General features: G+C 30.6%; 2 protein-coding genes across 2 annotated transcripts; one reads left to right on the top strand and one right to left on the bottom strand.

Annotated features, from left to right (window-relative positions):
• Window positions 1-2780: 2780 nt before the first annotated feature.
• LOC114189460 (inositol diphosphatase DSP3-like) lies at window positions 2781-4032 on the bottom strand. Its single transcript, XM_028078007.2, has 5 exons — window positions 3757-4032; window positions 3565-3658; window positions 3416-3473; window positions 3277-3320; window positions 2781-3124 (listed from the first exon to the last, which is right to left on the bottom strand). Exons 1-5 carry the CDS (start codon window positions 3906-3908, stop codon window positions 2867-2869), a joined length of 606 nt encoding a protein of 201 aa, XP_027933808.2. The 5' UTR covers window positions 3909-4032; the 3' UTR covers window positions 2781-2866.
• A 4851-nt stretch (window positions 4033-8883) lies between these two features.
• LOC114192224 (zinc finger CCCH domain-containing protein ZFN-like) lies at window positions 8884-14192 on the top strand. The gene is made up of 7 exons (XM_028081867.2): window positions 8884-9106; window positions 9532-9689; window positions 10252-10314; window positions 11362-11481; window positions 11772-12062; window positions 12379-12708; window positions 13566-14192. Exons 1-7 carry the CDS (start codon window positions 9016-9018, stop codon window positions 13848-13850), a joined length of 1338 nt encoding a protein of 445 aa, XP_027937668.2. The 5' UTR covers window positions 8884-9015; the 3' UTR covers window positions 13851-14192.
• Window positions 14193-14268: the final 76 nt, after the last annotated feature.

The following is a 14268-nucleotide window of genomic DNA, read 5'->3' as shown; positions in this document are numbered from 1 at the left end:
ACTGGGCTGGATCGATCAAGATTAACTGGATTAAAATTTTAAAAAGATTTTTTTTGTTAGAAATTATAATTTCCAAGTATCAACTTAATTTAAAATTAACACAGTCTATACAATTCAAAACATAAAGTAAGTTAACAAAGTTATAATAAGTTTGTACAAATTAATTTATGAAAAAAAAATATATAACAATTTGTTATAACATAAATATAAAAAAGTGAGTCTTGGGATTAGGTTTAAGATCACTTCCACTAAATCAACCATTCAACTTATATAACAATTAATTAGTTTCCTTTGGATCCAATTTGATCTAATCATAAATAAAAATCAACTCATTCTAATTGGATTGAATTAGATGATCAAATAAACCTACCCAATAAATATATTTAACATAAATGACAATGCATAAGAAATAAAATGGAAAAAATATTAGTGCATCGATCGTATTAATTTATACTCTATTTCCATAGATCACTTCCATTTTTTTAACTCCCCTATTTCCACTTTCTCCCTCTTACTTACAAGTTACACAGTTACATTAAATATCACACGAGTCACTTTTAAAAGATTAGTTAAATAAAAAATATTTTGAGTGCGTAAAAATAATATTTCTATCTAACATGCATTTATTATTTTTCTCATAATTCATCCTTATGAAAGCATCCAAACTAACAATTGGTAAATATATATTTTCCCACTCTAAAAATTTAATTAATATCAACTTATTTTATTTTATTTCTTTCTACCATATCACCTACAAAATTTATATATACTTGTTTCTTGTATTCAGAGAGTGGACACTATAAATTTTCATTAAAATGTCTGTGGAATTTATCATAATTAACACGAGTTTATCAGGTTTATAATGATAATTGTGATGTGGCAATGTGCCACCCTCATGCTCCTGAGTTGAATTCGTTACATGCTCCTCCTAAGAAAGTTGTTGAACAAGTGCATTCGTCCAATTCCAATGATGTGAAAACGTTGGAGTTTCCCTTTGATCTTAATGCAAAATTTGATGAAGAGGATCAAATTTCTTGCTCCAAGGATGTTTGTGGCAGGAGTGAAGCCATTGAACCTTTACCTTCCTCTTATTTGGAGGTCACTCCACAACATGTTCTTCCTACAGACAATGATAACGAGGACAGATCCAGTGTTGTCGGGGGAGGATCAGACACTTCTCAGAACAGGTTTTGCTCTTTGAAACATATAGGTTTTGTTAATCTCCATGTCACAGTTTTATTTTAATTTACCAAAAAAAAAATTGATATTATTATTTTTATTATGTTAAAGGAAGAGAAAGAGATCAATTGAGGAATGTGAAAATGGGAGAGGGAAGGCTTTTCGCAGAGAAAATGTGGAAGTGAAGATTAAGAGACAAAAAGATAATACAGTAGATGATGGCTATCACTGGAGAAAGTATGGTCAGAAACCTATTAAGGGAAATTTATTCCCTAGGTATTGTGATCTTTCTCTTTACTATTTGTTCTGTCTTCCTTTTGCTATACATCATTTACTCATAAGTTTCTAAGCATTTTGACAATTTTTTCTACAATTTGAAATGATATCTTTTAAGTGATTTTGGGATACAGAAAAATGAAAAAAATGAGAAATCACATTAAAGATATCACTTCAAATGGTAAAAAAAATTATCAAAATTTACTGAACAAGTTTCCATGAACGTTTTCTAGGGCTTACTACAAATGCACAAGTGTTGGATGTTCCGTAAAGAAGCATGTGGAACGTGATTCCCGCAACCAAAAACACTTGATTAGTACTTATGAGGGAAGACACAATCATGAACGACCAAACCCTAGAAAACAATATATAGATGATGAAGAAGATGAAGAACTTGCTGCTGTTGATGCAGCCAATACCCTATTGAATTTTGGATCACCTGGAACTATGAACTTTGCGGAACCTGGAGTTCACACCCTTCAACTTCTTCATAATCACACAAATCCTGAATTTTTCAATATGTTCATCAGACCCAACCCTTTTGGAAGTTTCAACTATAACATGCATTACTCTTCTTTCTTGAATAATGTCACTACCATGCCTTATGCTCGTTATGTTCCACCTCCATTCAACATGATGCCTTTTTCTTTTGGAGGTTTTTCTCAGGATTGGATGCATGCTAATGGGTCCACTTCAGTGTTTCGTTACAGAGATCGTAGCTGGCACTAGCTATGTTTCTGAATCTGGAACAGGAGCAATATGCTTCTCTTCAACTTCATCGTCATCTGTTCATAGCTGTCTTGTTTTTACACTGCAGCTATTTCCATGTACTTTCGTTTTTGTGTTTCTGGTACTTTTTTCCATCTTGTTTTTGGTTATTCGGATTTGAGTTAAACTTGTGTTTCATGAAGTATGGACAAAAGTGCATGCTATAAGACTACATTAAATGAAAATTTGGTTTAAACATTCAACGTCATTTTATGTTTTAAATTTAATGATTTAGTTTTTCTATTCTTCTCTGTTATCACGAAATTACAATGATTTTATGATGTAACACAATGAATTCAGACACTCTTTTATTTGTTTAATGGTGAAATAATTAATACTGCCACATTACTGTTGGATGTCTCATTTTTATAATGACGGTCGTTGATATAATTAAGAAAGATGGATCATTGCATGGATCGATATATATATAATCAGAACATTAGATTTTTCTAATTAATATTTCTTGAAAACTCTAGATTCATAACTAAATATAGAACTAAAGTTGAAGTTTACACGCCAATAAATCATTGGTAAATTTTTTGAATATAAAATTATATAAATCGAAAAAAAGAAATAGTATACATGGAATTGATGTCACACTGTTCAAAATTTAGTGATCAATTAACAGAGCTCTATTAGAAAGTTAAACTGATGTCAAGTGGAACTTGAGTAAATTATCATCTCTATACAGCAACTTGCGTTTCTTTGAAGAATGTCCTAGGTATTGGTATATGATGCTGTTAAGACACTTTCTCAGGTTTAAGAGATCAACCGTTTCTATGAAACTTAAATCTGTTGTTCTGGATTTAGCACCAGCAAATTTCTTGTACTCCTCCAACACGGAAGATAAACACCAACTCTGCAATTTTCTCAAGCATCCAACAACGCAACCAGTTCGATGCTGCATATATAAAACAACGAATATCGATCAAATTACGAGAAAAAATATATGCAGTTCAAATTTATCAGATTTTATCCAACATGGAATCTCACACATAAATCAATCAAATAAAGCAAACAAAAGCACAAGTAAAATTATATATATACATATACCTTTCCTTGATTACAGTGGACTAGAACTGGGTGATTTCTCACGTCTGAAACCACAAAAAATGAAGCAAGTTAAAATATATGATAATCACGATTCAAGAGATAATAAATAGTTCAATAAGAGTTTTATGAAATGAATTACCAATTAAAACTTTGACGGCCTCCAAGATCAAATGCTTAATTGCTGGCACAGAAAGATCCTGCAAAAACAAGCATTACCACAGAAAATAAAATGACTTTGAGTTTTGTAATGCAATCATGTATAATTCATGAGAATAGAAAGTTAATTACCGTTTTGCCTTCGATACCAAAGTGGAAGAACTTAATATTTTGTGATTGAAGAAACTGTAGATTTTGCTGTGGATAGGGTTCGGGGCACAAATATCTGCACTCGCTCACCAGAATGAAATGAAACCCATGAGTTTTGGTGATGCATGGGAAAATTAACGAAGGAGGAAAGAAAAGAAACAGTGTTAAACTTACACGACGGAACGAAGATTGAGAGTTTCAAGAAAAGAGAAATTTGAAGATCGAGGGAAACTGGAGCGAAAAATACCCTCTTCCACCATTGAAAAGTTGGTTGGAGCAACCACAACTTCGTCTTCTTCCTCTGTTATCAACACTTCCACCACCATAGTTCTTAAACCTGATTAATCACTGATCTTATTCTTTCAACCTTCACTAATAACAATAACAATTAACTCTATTTATAATGAAATCAATATATTTATGTGTTTACTTTATTAAACACTTTATTACAGATTCAAATTCTGCGGAATAATATTTAGTAGCAATAGATATAAATACTTATAATCTTATGATTGTCTTTGTGGACCAAATCAACTTGGAAAAGTTTGAAAATGAGATGCATGGCGGCTTACAAAAAAACAATTTACCCGAATTTTCGTTTTTTTTTTTTAAGTTATTCATGGTTCATTGATATTTACATATTTGTTTAGGTATTGATTTTTCTATAAATAAAACTAAACAAATTTTCAATCTTGGGAGATTCAAGTGGATTCGTTAAAGAAAAAAATTAAAATAAAAAGAAATAGGACTAAAGTTGACTTGTCTTCCACACTCAAATACCTAGGGAAGATATTAAAAATTCATAGTTTACGTTTAGTTTTATTTAATAAAATAGAAAAGAATTATCTTATTTGATAGCTTTTTAGGATTAAACTAACTAGGAACAAAAAAAACATCAACAAAATGTAAAAATTAAAACTAATTAAAAACATAATTATATTTATGTGATATAATATTTTAAAGATTTGTTATTTTGTAATGTACAATCAAAAATATTAATAAACGAAGATTCTGAAGATTTATGCAACACTTGCAAGACTTATAAACATAGTCTTTCTGTTTTCAACGAAGAGTTATGCAGTCAAATCCATTGCATGCTAAGACCACGTGGGTGAAAACAAACACACGTGCAAAATTGTAAATGGTTTCAAATTTCAAAAGGCGTCAAAACTGAAAAAAGGCCAAAGTTTTACCCAACCGATGGAACGAGTCTTGGATCACCTCTGTTACCACCCCTTTTTGAAAGCTTAGATTTTTAAACTTTAATTGAAACCACTTTATTTAGTTGCAGCAATAAAAAAAAGAATTTGTCTTCAAAGTTAGTCATATATACTTCTTTTTCACAAGTTATTCAAAGCAGTTTTTTAAAAACTACTAACTCGGAATTAATTTTACAATTGATTTTTAAGAAGTTAAAAAAAGCAACACTTTCATAAAGGCTATTTAACAAACCTGATTTTAGTATTGTGGGATTTTTATCTCATTTTTTTAATAATAATAATAATGTTTCTACCGTATCCAAAAGTTTCACATCACTTAAAAGCCGATATCTAAGATCGCTTAAATACCCTTTTTTCTTTCGTCCTTCAATACATCTTTTAAAGACAAAATTGTGATGAAATTCCATGCTTCAAAACTGACAATACTTCGGATGATGTTGATTGACCGTGATTTTATCACTATACTCGGGACAGTTACATTGACACCTATCATGGAACCGATAAGGAAACCCTCTATTGGGGATAATTAATTCTATCACCGGACTTCGAATCGAAAGAAATAATAATAATGGTTAAGTATGTTTTTTTTTCCTGAACTTGTAGTGAAATTGAAATTACTCTTTCTTCGAAACTTTGAACCAATTTAGTCTATCAATTTTAGATATGCGTGAATTTAGTCATTTAAATCAAATTTTTTTAAATTTATTTGACATTTCAATGTTAATTGAGAAAGACGTTTAAAACATTAAATAAATTTAATAAAATTTAGTTAAAAAGACTAAATCTACATTTTTTAAAATTAAATGACTAAATTGAACCAAAATTTTAAAAAATAACTAATTTCAATTTTTATTAAAAATTAAAAAATAAAATCATATTTAACTCGAATAATAATAATAATAGCTAATATACTTCGTAAATATTTTTTTCAGATGCATACATGTTTGTTTTTCAACAATGAAAACTAATAAAGATACAAGGATATCGGTCTTCTTAGAAAAGAATAGATAGAATATATATTATATATATATATATATATATATATATATATATATATATATATATATATATATATATATATATATAAACCCAAAATCCTAAGCATCCTATATCATAATTTAGTTACTTATTCTATTGTTTTAAATTTATCAATGTTTTGTTATGTTTTTCCATATTTGTGCCATTCTTTTACTAATACATATTATTCCCTTGGATGAAAATCTTCACTCTTATATAATCGAGTTGCATTAAATTTATGTTGAGTGATAAGCATCATTGAGTTCTTCTGTGTTTTAAATATTAAAATTTAATATCAAGCACTTTTCAAGCTAGATATTACTAGACTCTTATCACTATATTTTATTTTATTACTTATTATACTTTATAAGTTGCACACTTAGCATTCATATATTGATTCATTTTAGAAAATGCTAAACATGGATTACAAATTAAAATGATACTACTAGAAATGTCAACTTTGGGACTGACTTTAATTTTACAAGTTATTCTAAAATGGAATACATCAATGAGAAAGATGCTAAATTTATGGTAGACTTTTAAGGAAACTATTTTATGGCAAATTTACATCATAATAATGGTATACCATGGTTGAAATATTTTTTCATTAATAGTTTCATCACATAAAATATTACAAATGGATAAGAAATATTTAGTCATACTTTTGAAAAGAATTATTGTTTTATGAGGAATTGTTGTCTCTCACAAACATTTCATCACAAAAATAAAAATTGAATATCAAATAATACTTTAATTAAAAAATATTTGTGGATTTTATATCGATCAATATATTTTATTTAAATAAGAGATGAAAAAAAAACCTTCAGTTAAACGAGTCAGTATCATGTTCTTGTTCATGTATCTCAAAAATTTGAAACCATTCAAGTGGGAATATAATCGCTTTAAATAAATCTCACCACTAGAAATAGAAAAAGAAAAAGTTACACAAATGCACAAACTTTATCTCTTTCTATCTTTTTAGTTAAATAGTCAATTGATGTTACAAATAATGGAATATTTACTTTTTTTGATAAAAAAATGATTAAAACATTGTATTTGGTAATATCGTATTACAAATTTGAGATGTTATAAGTTAAATGGATTAAAAAGATTCTCATGACTTTGTTTAATATCTTTGACAATTAAGAACTTAGTATATAAGTATTTCACACCATTGTTTGTTTTATATATAAAAAAAAAGGTAATGTAAAATTCTTATTTTGATTATACAATTTTAATCTTCGATAATCCTTGTTAAATGAAAATATATTAAAATATGTGGTAGCTAAACATTGAGACGAATTGAAATATATATATATATATATATATATATATATATATATATATATATATATATATATATATATATATATATATATATATATATATTGAACTATTTATTCAAAACATGTATGGTTGCTTATAAATAAAAAAAAAAGTAATTGAAATTAATCAAGTTTTTGAAAATTTTTCAAACTAAGTCCCCATACTAGAACTTGATTGGGAAGTTAATTTAGTTGTCCCACAAATAACCAAATATGGCTTAAGTTTTGAGTGTTATAAATAGTACATTTTCCAGATGAAGAGATGTAAGTGTATTCAAGTCCAGATCATCGTGCTACAAATATAATATTAATAATCAACATCTTCAAATTAAGGAAAAAATGTTTCAAATATTTTATTAAAATATTAAAAAAGAAATTTATTAAAACATATACATATGTATTATAGATTATGTACATATTAACTTGTCTATCTAAAATTAAAATTAATTTTCTTAATATGATTTAAATATAAAGATACATTTTATTTTTATTATTTTTGTTTAGCAAACCAAAATAACTTGTTAATTAGACAGAAGACTTGGTCAAACTTAAAAAATTTAAACAATTTAAAATATAAGTCAAGAGCAATTGACTTAAATTTAATAAGTTGTCCATGAGGTGCAATTTTTAAATACTAAAGATTATAAAAATATTAAATTTTACACTAGTTTATTAAAAAAAAAGTACATTTTTAGTCATCATCTTTCTCTTGTTAAAAAAAAAACTAACTAATGATTGTGCATAGATAATGTCACCTAAATGAAATTCATTATTATTGATTTAGGAAAAACATTAATATTTTTCAAATTAATTTATTTTACATATAAGTTTAAAGCAAATATTAAAAACAATCTTGTATAATATTTTCATTAACTTGTGCTTAAATTAACTTTAATCTATAAAAAGTTAAATTTATTTTTCTTCTTTATGAGAAATCATCAAAGATGACGTTACCATTCCGTGTCCCCAACCAAAATGTTATGACTTTTTTTGTTATAACGTTGTAAAAATTGTCACACTAACCATCATGACATCATGACAATCACATCATCATTATTAACTCTACTTAAAGTAGAAATAAAACAAGATCAAAACACATTTTAATATTTTACTTTACTTTTATTTTATATGTTCTTGAAAATTATTAATATTTTTCTGTATTATTAACAATACCATATCTTCTCTTTCATCTTTAATTTATTTTAAAATAATTTGGTGTTTTATCTCATTCAAGTTCCTTAATTAAACTAGAAACGAGTCATTATATAAAAATAGGTTTCAAGTATCAATCAATAAAATATTAATTACTTTTTAATAAATTTATAATTAAATTATAATAATATGGACACAAACAAAGTATTATAATAATCCATGAACTTTTTATTTATAGAAAGAAAGGAAAAGAAGAGGAATAAAAAGAGTAAAAGCAGTTGATGTCGTTTTGCACAAAAGTTGAAAACCATAGAAAGGCGGAAAGAAAGAAAGAGTTTGTGGTTTGAGTTGGCGGCACCAATTAATGCGATAGCGAAAAAAAAAAAAAAAAAAGCGTGTGCGAGAGAGTGAGGAGTGAGTGAGGTCATAGCTTAAGAAGAAAGAGGAACCTTTTCACTCTTATTTTCTATGTATAGTATGTATAATTACATTTTTTTTTAATTTACATTTAAAAATTAAAATAAATGAAAATTGTTTATTGGTTTAAGTAAAAAAAGGAAAAAAAGAAAAATAAAAGGGAAGGGAAAAAGAGATGGCACGTGTGGGAGAAGAGAGAGAAAGAAGAGATGAGAGTTGTGGTGAGGTTTGTGGAGAGGAGAAGTTTCTCTTTTGAGGAATGGGGTGGAGAAGGTGGGAAATGAGAATTGAAAGGCTTATGAATGGAGAAGAAGAAGCTCAACCTCATCATCCCTAATCCTCAACCTCATGGAATCATTCCACGCCGCAATTCCCCAATCTCTCAAGGACAAGGTTTTTTTTTTTTTCTCTTCTTTTAATTTTTTTGTTTCTCTTTTGTCGTTTCGTTTTTTCAAATTGAATTCGCTGGTTTAAGAAAGTAGCATTTCGTGTTCCAATGCTTTGCGTTAGAATTAGGAGATGTCACGTGTTCAAGTCAGATCAATATTTTTTATTTATTTTTTGCTGGATTTAAACTGCTGCGAGAATCAAATTCGATTTCTGTTGAAGCGGTGTTTGATTTTTATTTTTACTTTTGTGAACATTTTAAAAATGATTATTATAGTTATTTATCGTGATGTAAGCTTTTTGTAACGGTAGTTGCACCGACACTTTTTATTATTTTTGTGATTGTAGGTTTGGTATTTGTAGCCATTGTGTGCATGATGTGGCTTCAGTTTCACTTACATGCTGTTCACGCGTTTATGATGTTGTTTCAGATTCACTGTGGATGATGAATTTGAGGAGTGGCGAAACAATGGATTCTGGAGCTTATCCGGAGCGTCCAGGGGAGCCAGACTGTTCATATTACATCAGAACTGGACTCTGTAGATTTGGTGCAACGTGTCGATTTAATCATCCTCCTAACAGGAAGCTGGTACAAGTTGGAATGCATTTATTTCTACAAATTATGTTGTAATTTTATGATATATGTGTTTAAATTAGATGATACATGTCTCTTGCTCTCAGACGGATTCGTTTTCAATTCTTCCTATTGTTAAAATAAAATATTAAAATCTCTCTAGTTGGTCAAAGCTATGCACACTTGAAACTATTTGCTGTTGTCCTCTAACATCTTCTGTCCATCCCATGTTTTTGGTTAGTTTTTTTACTATGTTTCTATGCAAAACACGTGCATTTCTATTCGTTGTACTGGATTATGACAGCATTTTAGCAGAGAAAGATTCACTTAAACACTGGGGGGATGTCACTCTATGGTATCTTCCTTTCTTGATGCAGCACTCCTAACTATCTTTGGGTGTGGAAACAACATTGTTTTTCTCTCTTTTTGGTTTTTCGCATACATGCTCTTTTTTCACATTAATGGTTTCACTTTACTGAAGCTACATAATGTTGAATCATACTGTGTTGTTGATTATTTTGATTTTGATTTCATACTGTGTGAATATAAATACCTAATACTGATGATCTCCTATCAGGCTATTGCCACTGCAAGGATGATAGGCGAGTTCCCAGAAAGAATAGGACAACCAGAATGTCAGGTACGTACTAGTTTCTCAATGCATGCATAAGGTGTATGTTGCTTATTTGTTTGCGTGGTCTGGCAATCGCTCCTTTTGGGTGGAGTTTAGCAATTTCTCTAAATCGTATCAATCTTTGTGAGGGTAATTGTTGGATTTGGATTGACACTTTCATGTGGTTCTTGTGACCATGTAAGGCTAGCCTAAAATTGTCAGTTATTTGAAAGTTGTGGAGAATGAATGTAGGGGAAAAGGGAAGAATCATAAACTTGTGTGTGCATGACTTTGCCTATATTATGTGGAAATTGTTGTAATCAGATTCAGTTTACTTTGGCTTTTATCTAATTAAAGCCGAAACTGTTTTGTCAAACTAAATACATATTCATACATACGTACACACACACAAATCTCTCTCTCTCTCTCTCTATATATATATATATATATGTATATTTATTTATTTATTTATGTGTGTATGCATATTTATATATTAAAAAACCAGTTGAACAATTGAAAATCTAAGTTGGATTAAATAGAAAATCTGCTTCTTGTCATTCCGAAATATATGCATGGCTTGCACGTAAGTGTGCCATTAAACTCTTAATAGCATGTGCTAATTCTTGATTTAAGCACTGATATCAACAGGAGCTCTAGTTACTATAGATCTGGAAATTACTTCATGCTACTAGACTATGGGTGTGTTTGGTTCAGCGTTGGAGAATTGATTTAAGCTTAATCAATTCTCCAACTCAGAAGTAAGAATTAGTTACTTCTAATTCAACATGAATATTTTACCCTTTAATTGATTTTGGAAACCAAACACGTACTGATTCTACATTAGAAAATCAATTCTATATCAATTTGACGCAGAACCAAACACGCACTATGAATGCTTATTTTTTATCAGATTTTCTTATTGATTTTGTATTTTTGTTCTTTATGAGTAAAAGAGATGTTAAGTGTTAACATCAACCTTGATCTTTGGAGCACTAATGTCTATCTTGGCATGCCTTCTTTATTTAATCATTCAACAATCACCATAATGAAGATGTCTTTTTTTCTGTTTTCCAGTACTATCTGAAGACAGGAACTTGCAAATTTGGCGCTACATGCAAATTTCATCATCCTAAAGACCAGGCTGGGATTGCTGGAAGAGTTGCCTTAAATACTTTAGGCTATCCGCTCCGACCTGTTAGTTTTCAATATTATTCATTTATAATTTATGATTACAATAGTAGTTGCTCATAAATTTGTAGCTCATTACTGTATCTTCACTCATTTGGTAAACAGTAAATTGTCAGACCTGCTTTTAGACCAGCATAAATTCAGATGTTATGGTTATACTTTCCAAAACTTTGTGTTCTTGCATGCAGATATTTAATGCCTGACCTCTGAGCTTTATAGAAATTGTACTTGCTTTATGATTTATATTAGTGTTCATATAACTTACAAAACTTTTGCTTTGTCTCCTGATTCTGCAGAATGAGCCTGAATGCACTTATTATTTGAGAACAGGACAATGCAAATTTGGAAACACTTGCAAATTCCACCATCCTCAACCGAGTAATATGATGCTTTCATTACAGGATTCCTCCGTTTACCCTACTGTCCATTCTCCAACTACACCAGGTCAGCAGTCGTATGCAGGGGGAATTACAAATTGGTCAAGGGCATCATACATCCCTAGTCCCCGCTGGCAGGGCCCTTCAAGTTATGCACCCTTAATTCTTCCTCAGGGAGTAGTTTCGGTGCCTGGGTGGAGTGCATACGGTGTAAGCTCATCTATTTTTTCCATAGGAAACAAACAAGAACAGCATAGTCTTATTCTGTGTTTTGGCTGGTTCTAAGGCATGTCATATGAGATTATGTTAAATGTACGTAGAAGGTCATTTATTCCATCATTATGATCATTGTTCCCCTGCAAAAATGATGCTGAAATTTTGTTGGTGTGAAATTTCACGGTATTAATGCCTTGGTGATCATTCTCTTAACTTCTGTAATAATGCAACATGGTGCATATGTGCACAACTGTTTTGTTAGAACCTGCCGTGGTTGATACAATGTCTTGATAGAATATTTATTTTTCAGGGTCAAGTGGGATCAATCTCTACTTCAGACAGTCATCAGCAAGCAATGAGAAATGGTCAAACGTATGGAACTTCTCGCCAAAGTGAGCTAGCAAACGCAGGATCACCTGGAGCATATTCTCAATACCGTTCTGGCACTGTTCCAGTAGGGTTTTATGCATTGCAGAGGGAAAACATATTTCCTGAGAGACCTGGCCAGCCTGAATGCCAATTCTACATGAAGACAGGAGATTGTAAGTTTGGCGCAGTCTGTCGGTTCCACCACCCAAGCGAAAGGCTAATTCCTGCTCCTGACTGTGTCTTGAGTCCCATGGGCCTTCCTTTACGTCCGGTGAGTTGGGTTCTTGCTATGGAGTTCTATCTGCCTAGTTGTTTTTCCTAGGCGTAAATTTTATTATTTCAGAATTTATTCTTCATTATAGTTTTCAGGATTTTGAGTTTGACAACAATTTGATTAAGATTAGTCTCCATAATTTTGCTTGGTTTCATACGACTTGTTATTTGATTATTTTTGCATTACCTCTTACTTGGATTCAGATCCCCTCCTTTTTTTTTCCTAGCATGACATGACCTGTTGTTAGGAAGTGGCACTCATAATTCTACTACAGATAGCTTTCTATGCATGGATTTAGTCATATTATACAACAAAATGCTTATCGAATTATGCGTGTGGCAATACAATGATGAATGTGGACATCGAAAAATTGTTGTTTTAAGTTTCAAAATAATTTGAAGTCAACCTAAGTTGGAATGGTTTGAAGTAGTTGCATAGACACCACAGTGGATGCTGAGAAGGGTCATTAGTTTGAGTAGTTTGAAGTATGTATTTGTTATATTATCTTAATCAAACTATGATGACTGACAGCATTAGGGTTTCTCCTTTGGCTCTTGATTTATCACATCATTCACAAAATATGGACATGGTATGATTTTCATATTAATTATTTTTTAAGTTAGTGTGAAGTCTGTAGAGTATTTTTGTGTATTCTCATCCTTTCCTTCACTGAACTGGATAAATGCGTGAAAAGGTTATTTGTTTGTGGTAATTGGAGAAAATGGGATGATCTGCAAATATTTATGTTCTCTTCATTAGTTCGAAGTATGTATTTGTTATATTATCTCTGCAAACTTGTCAGTTTTAATTGAATTTGAACAAGCTGATACGAGGCAGTGTCCCATTTCTTACAGGGAGAACCTTTGTGTGTCTTCTATTCTCGTTATGGCATATGCAAATTTGGCCCGAGTTGCAAGTTTGACCACCCAATGGGAATTTTCACCTATAATATCTCTGCATCGCCTTCAGCTGATGCCCCGAGCAGGCATCTGCTACGATCTTCATCAGGAACTGCTGCGTTAAATTTATCTTCGGAAGGACTTGGTGAGTCGAGCTCAGCAGCAACGCCCAGGCGGCTTTCATTATCAGAGACAAGACAGATACCTTCTGGTGATGATGACATCGATGATGATGGATGATGATGTCTCTTGAAAATGGGTCATTTAGCTTTTACAATTTTTGTAAGGGGAGAGATGATTAATCTGTAAATTAATTTTCCCATTGCTGGAGATGTACAGAGGTCATGTATGTTTTTGATTCTGTCAATAAAATTAAATGCAGTTGGCAGAGTCATTTGTTCTGGATTTCATGTTACCAGGCTCATTGGATAAATTTAAGCAAATGTTGTCACCTTAGGTCCAACCCAATGTGAACAATCCTTCTGTCCTGAAGCCATCTTTCTTTCTAATTAACTTTTCACATTATGTAAAAACCTCCTTCTGGAAATCTGTAATGACCAAAGTTTACCTCCTCTGTGGATATTTATTGGTTGCAGGATTGAAACTCGTTGCAAAAACCTTGCTCTCACTGTACTTGGGTTTATGCTGTCTACTGTGC

The sequence above is a fragment of the Vigna unguiculata genome, chromosome 7 (genome assembly GCF_037176805.1).
Source record: "Vigna unguiculata cultivar grain cowpea cultivar isolate G323 ecotype 2 chromosome 7, ASM3717680v1, whole genome shotgun sequence".
NCBI lineage: Eukaryota > Viridiplantae > Streptophyta > Magnoliopsida > Fabales > Fabaceae > Vigna > Vigna unguiculata.
Note: the sequence above shows the minus strand (reverse complement) of the source record. Positions and strands in the feature narration are given on the sequence as shown.

Excerpts from the sequence above, each read along its gene's own strand:
- LOC114192224 (XM_028081867.2), top strand. The coding sequence starts at position 9,016 with ATGGAGAAGAAGAAGCTCAACCTCATCATCCCTAATCCTCAACCTCAT. Across the intron at positions 10,315-11,361 it reads TAGGACAACCAGAATGTCAG|TACTATCTGAAGACAGGAAC; the intron begins GTACGTACTAGT and ends TCTGTTTTCCAG. Across the intron at positions 11,482-11,771 it reads TAGGCTATCCGCTCCGACCT|AATGAGCCTGAATGCACTTA; the intron begins GTTAGTTTTCAA and ends CTGATTCTGCAG.
- LOC114189460 (XM_028078007.2), bottom strand. The coding sequence starts at position 3,908 with ATGGTGGTGGAAGTGTTGATAACAGAGGAAGAAGACGAAGTTGTGGTT. Across the intron at positions 3,474-3,564 it reads TTGGTATCGAAGGCAAAACG|GATCTTTCTGTGCCAGCAAT; the intron begins GTAATTAACTTT and ends TTGTTTTTGCAG. Across the intron at positions 3,125-3,276 it reads TCCACTGTAATCAAGGAAAG|CATCGAACTGGTTGCGTTGT; the intron begins GTATATGTATAT and ends TTATATATGCAG.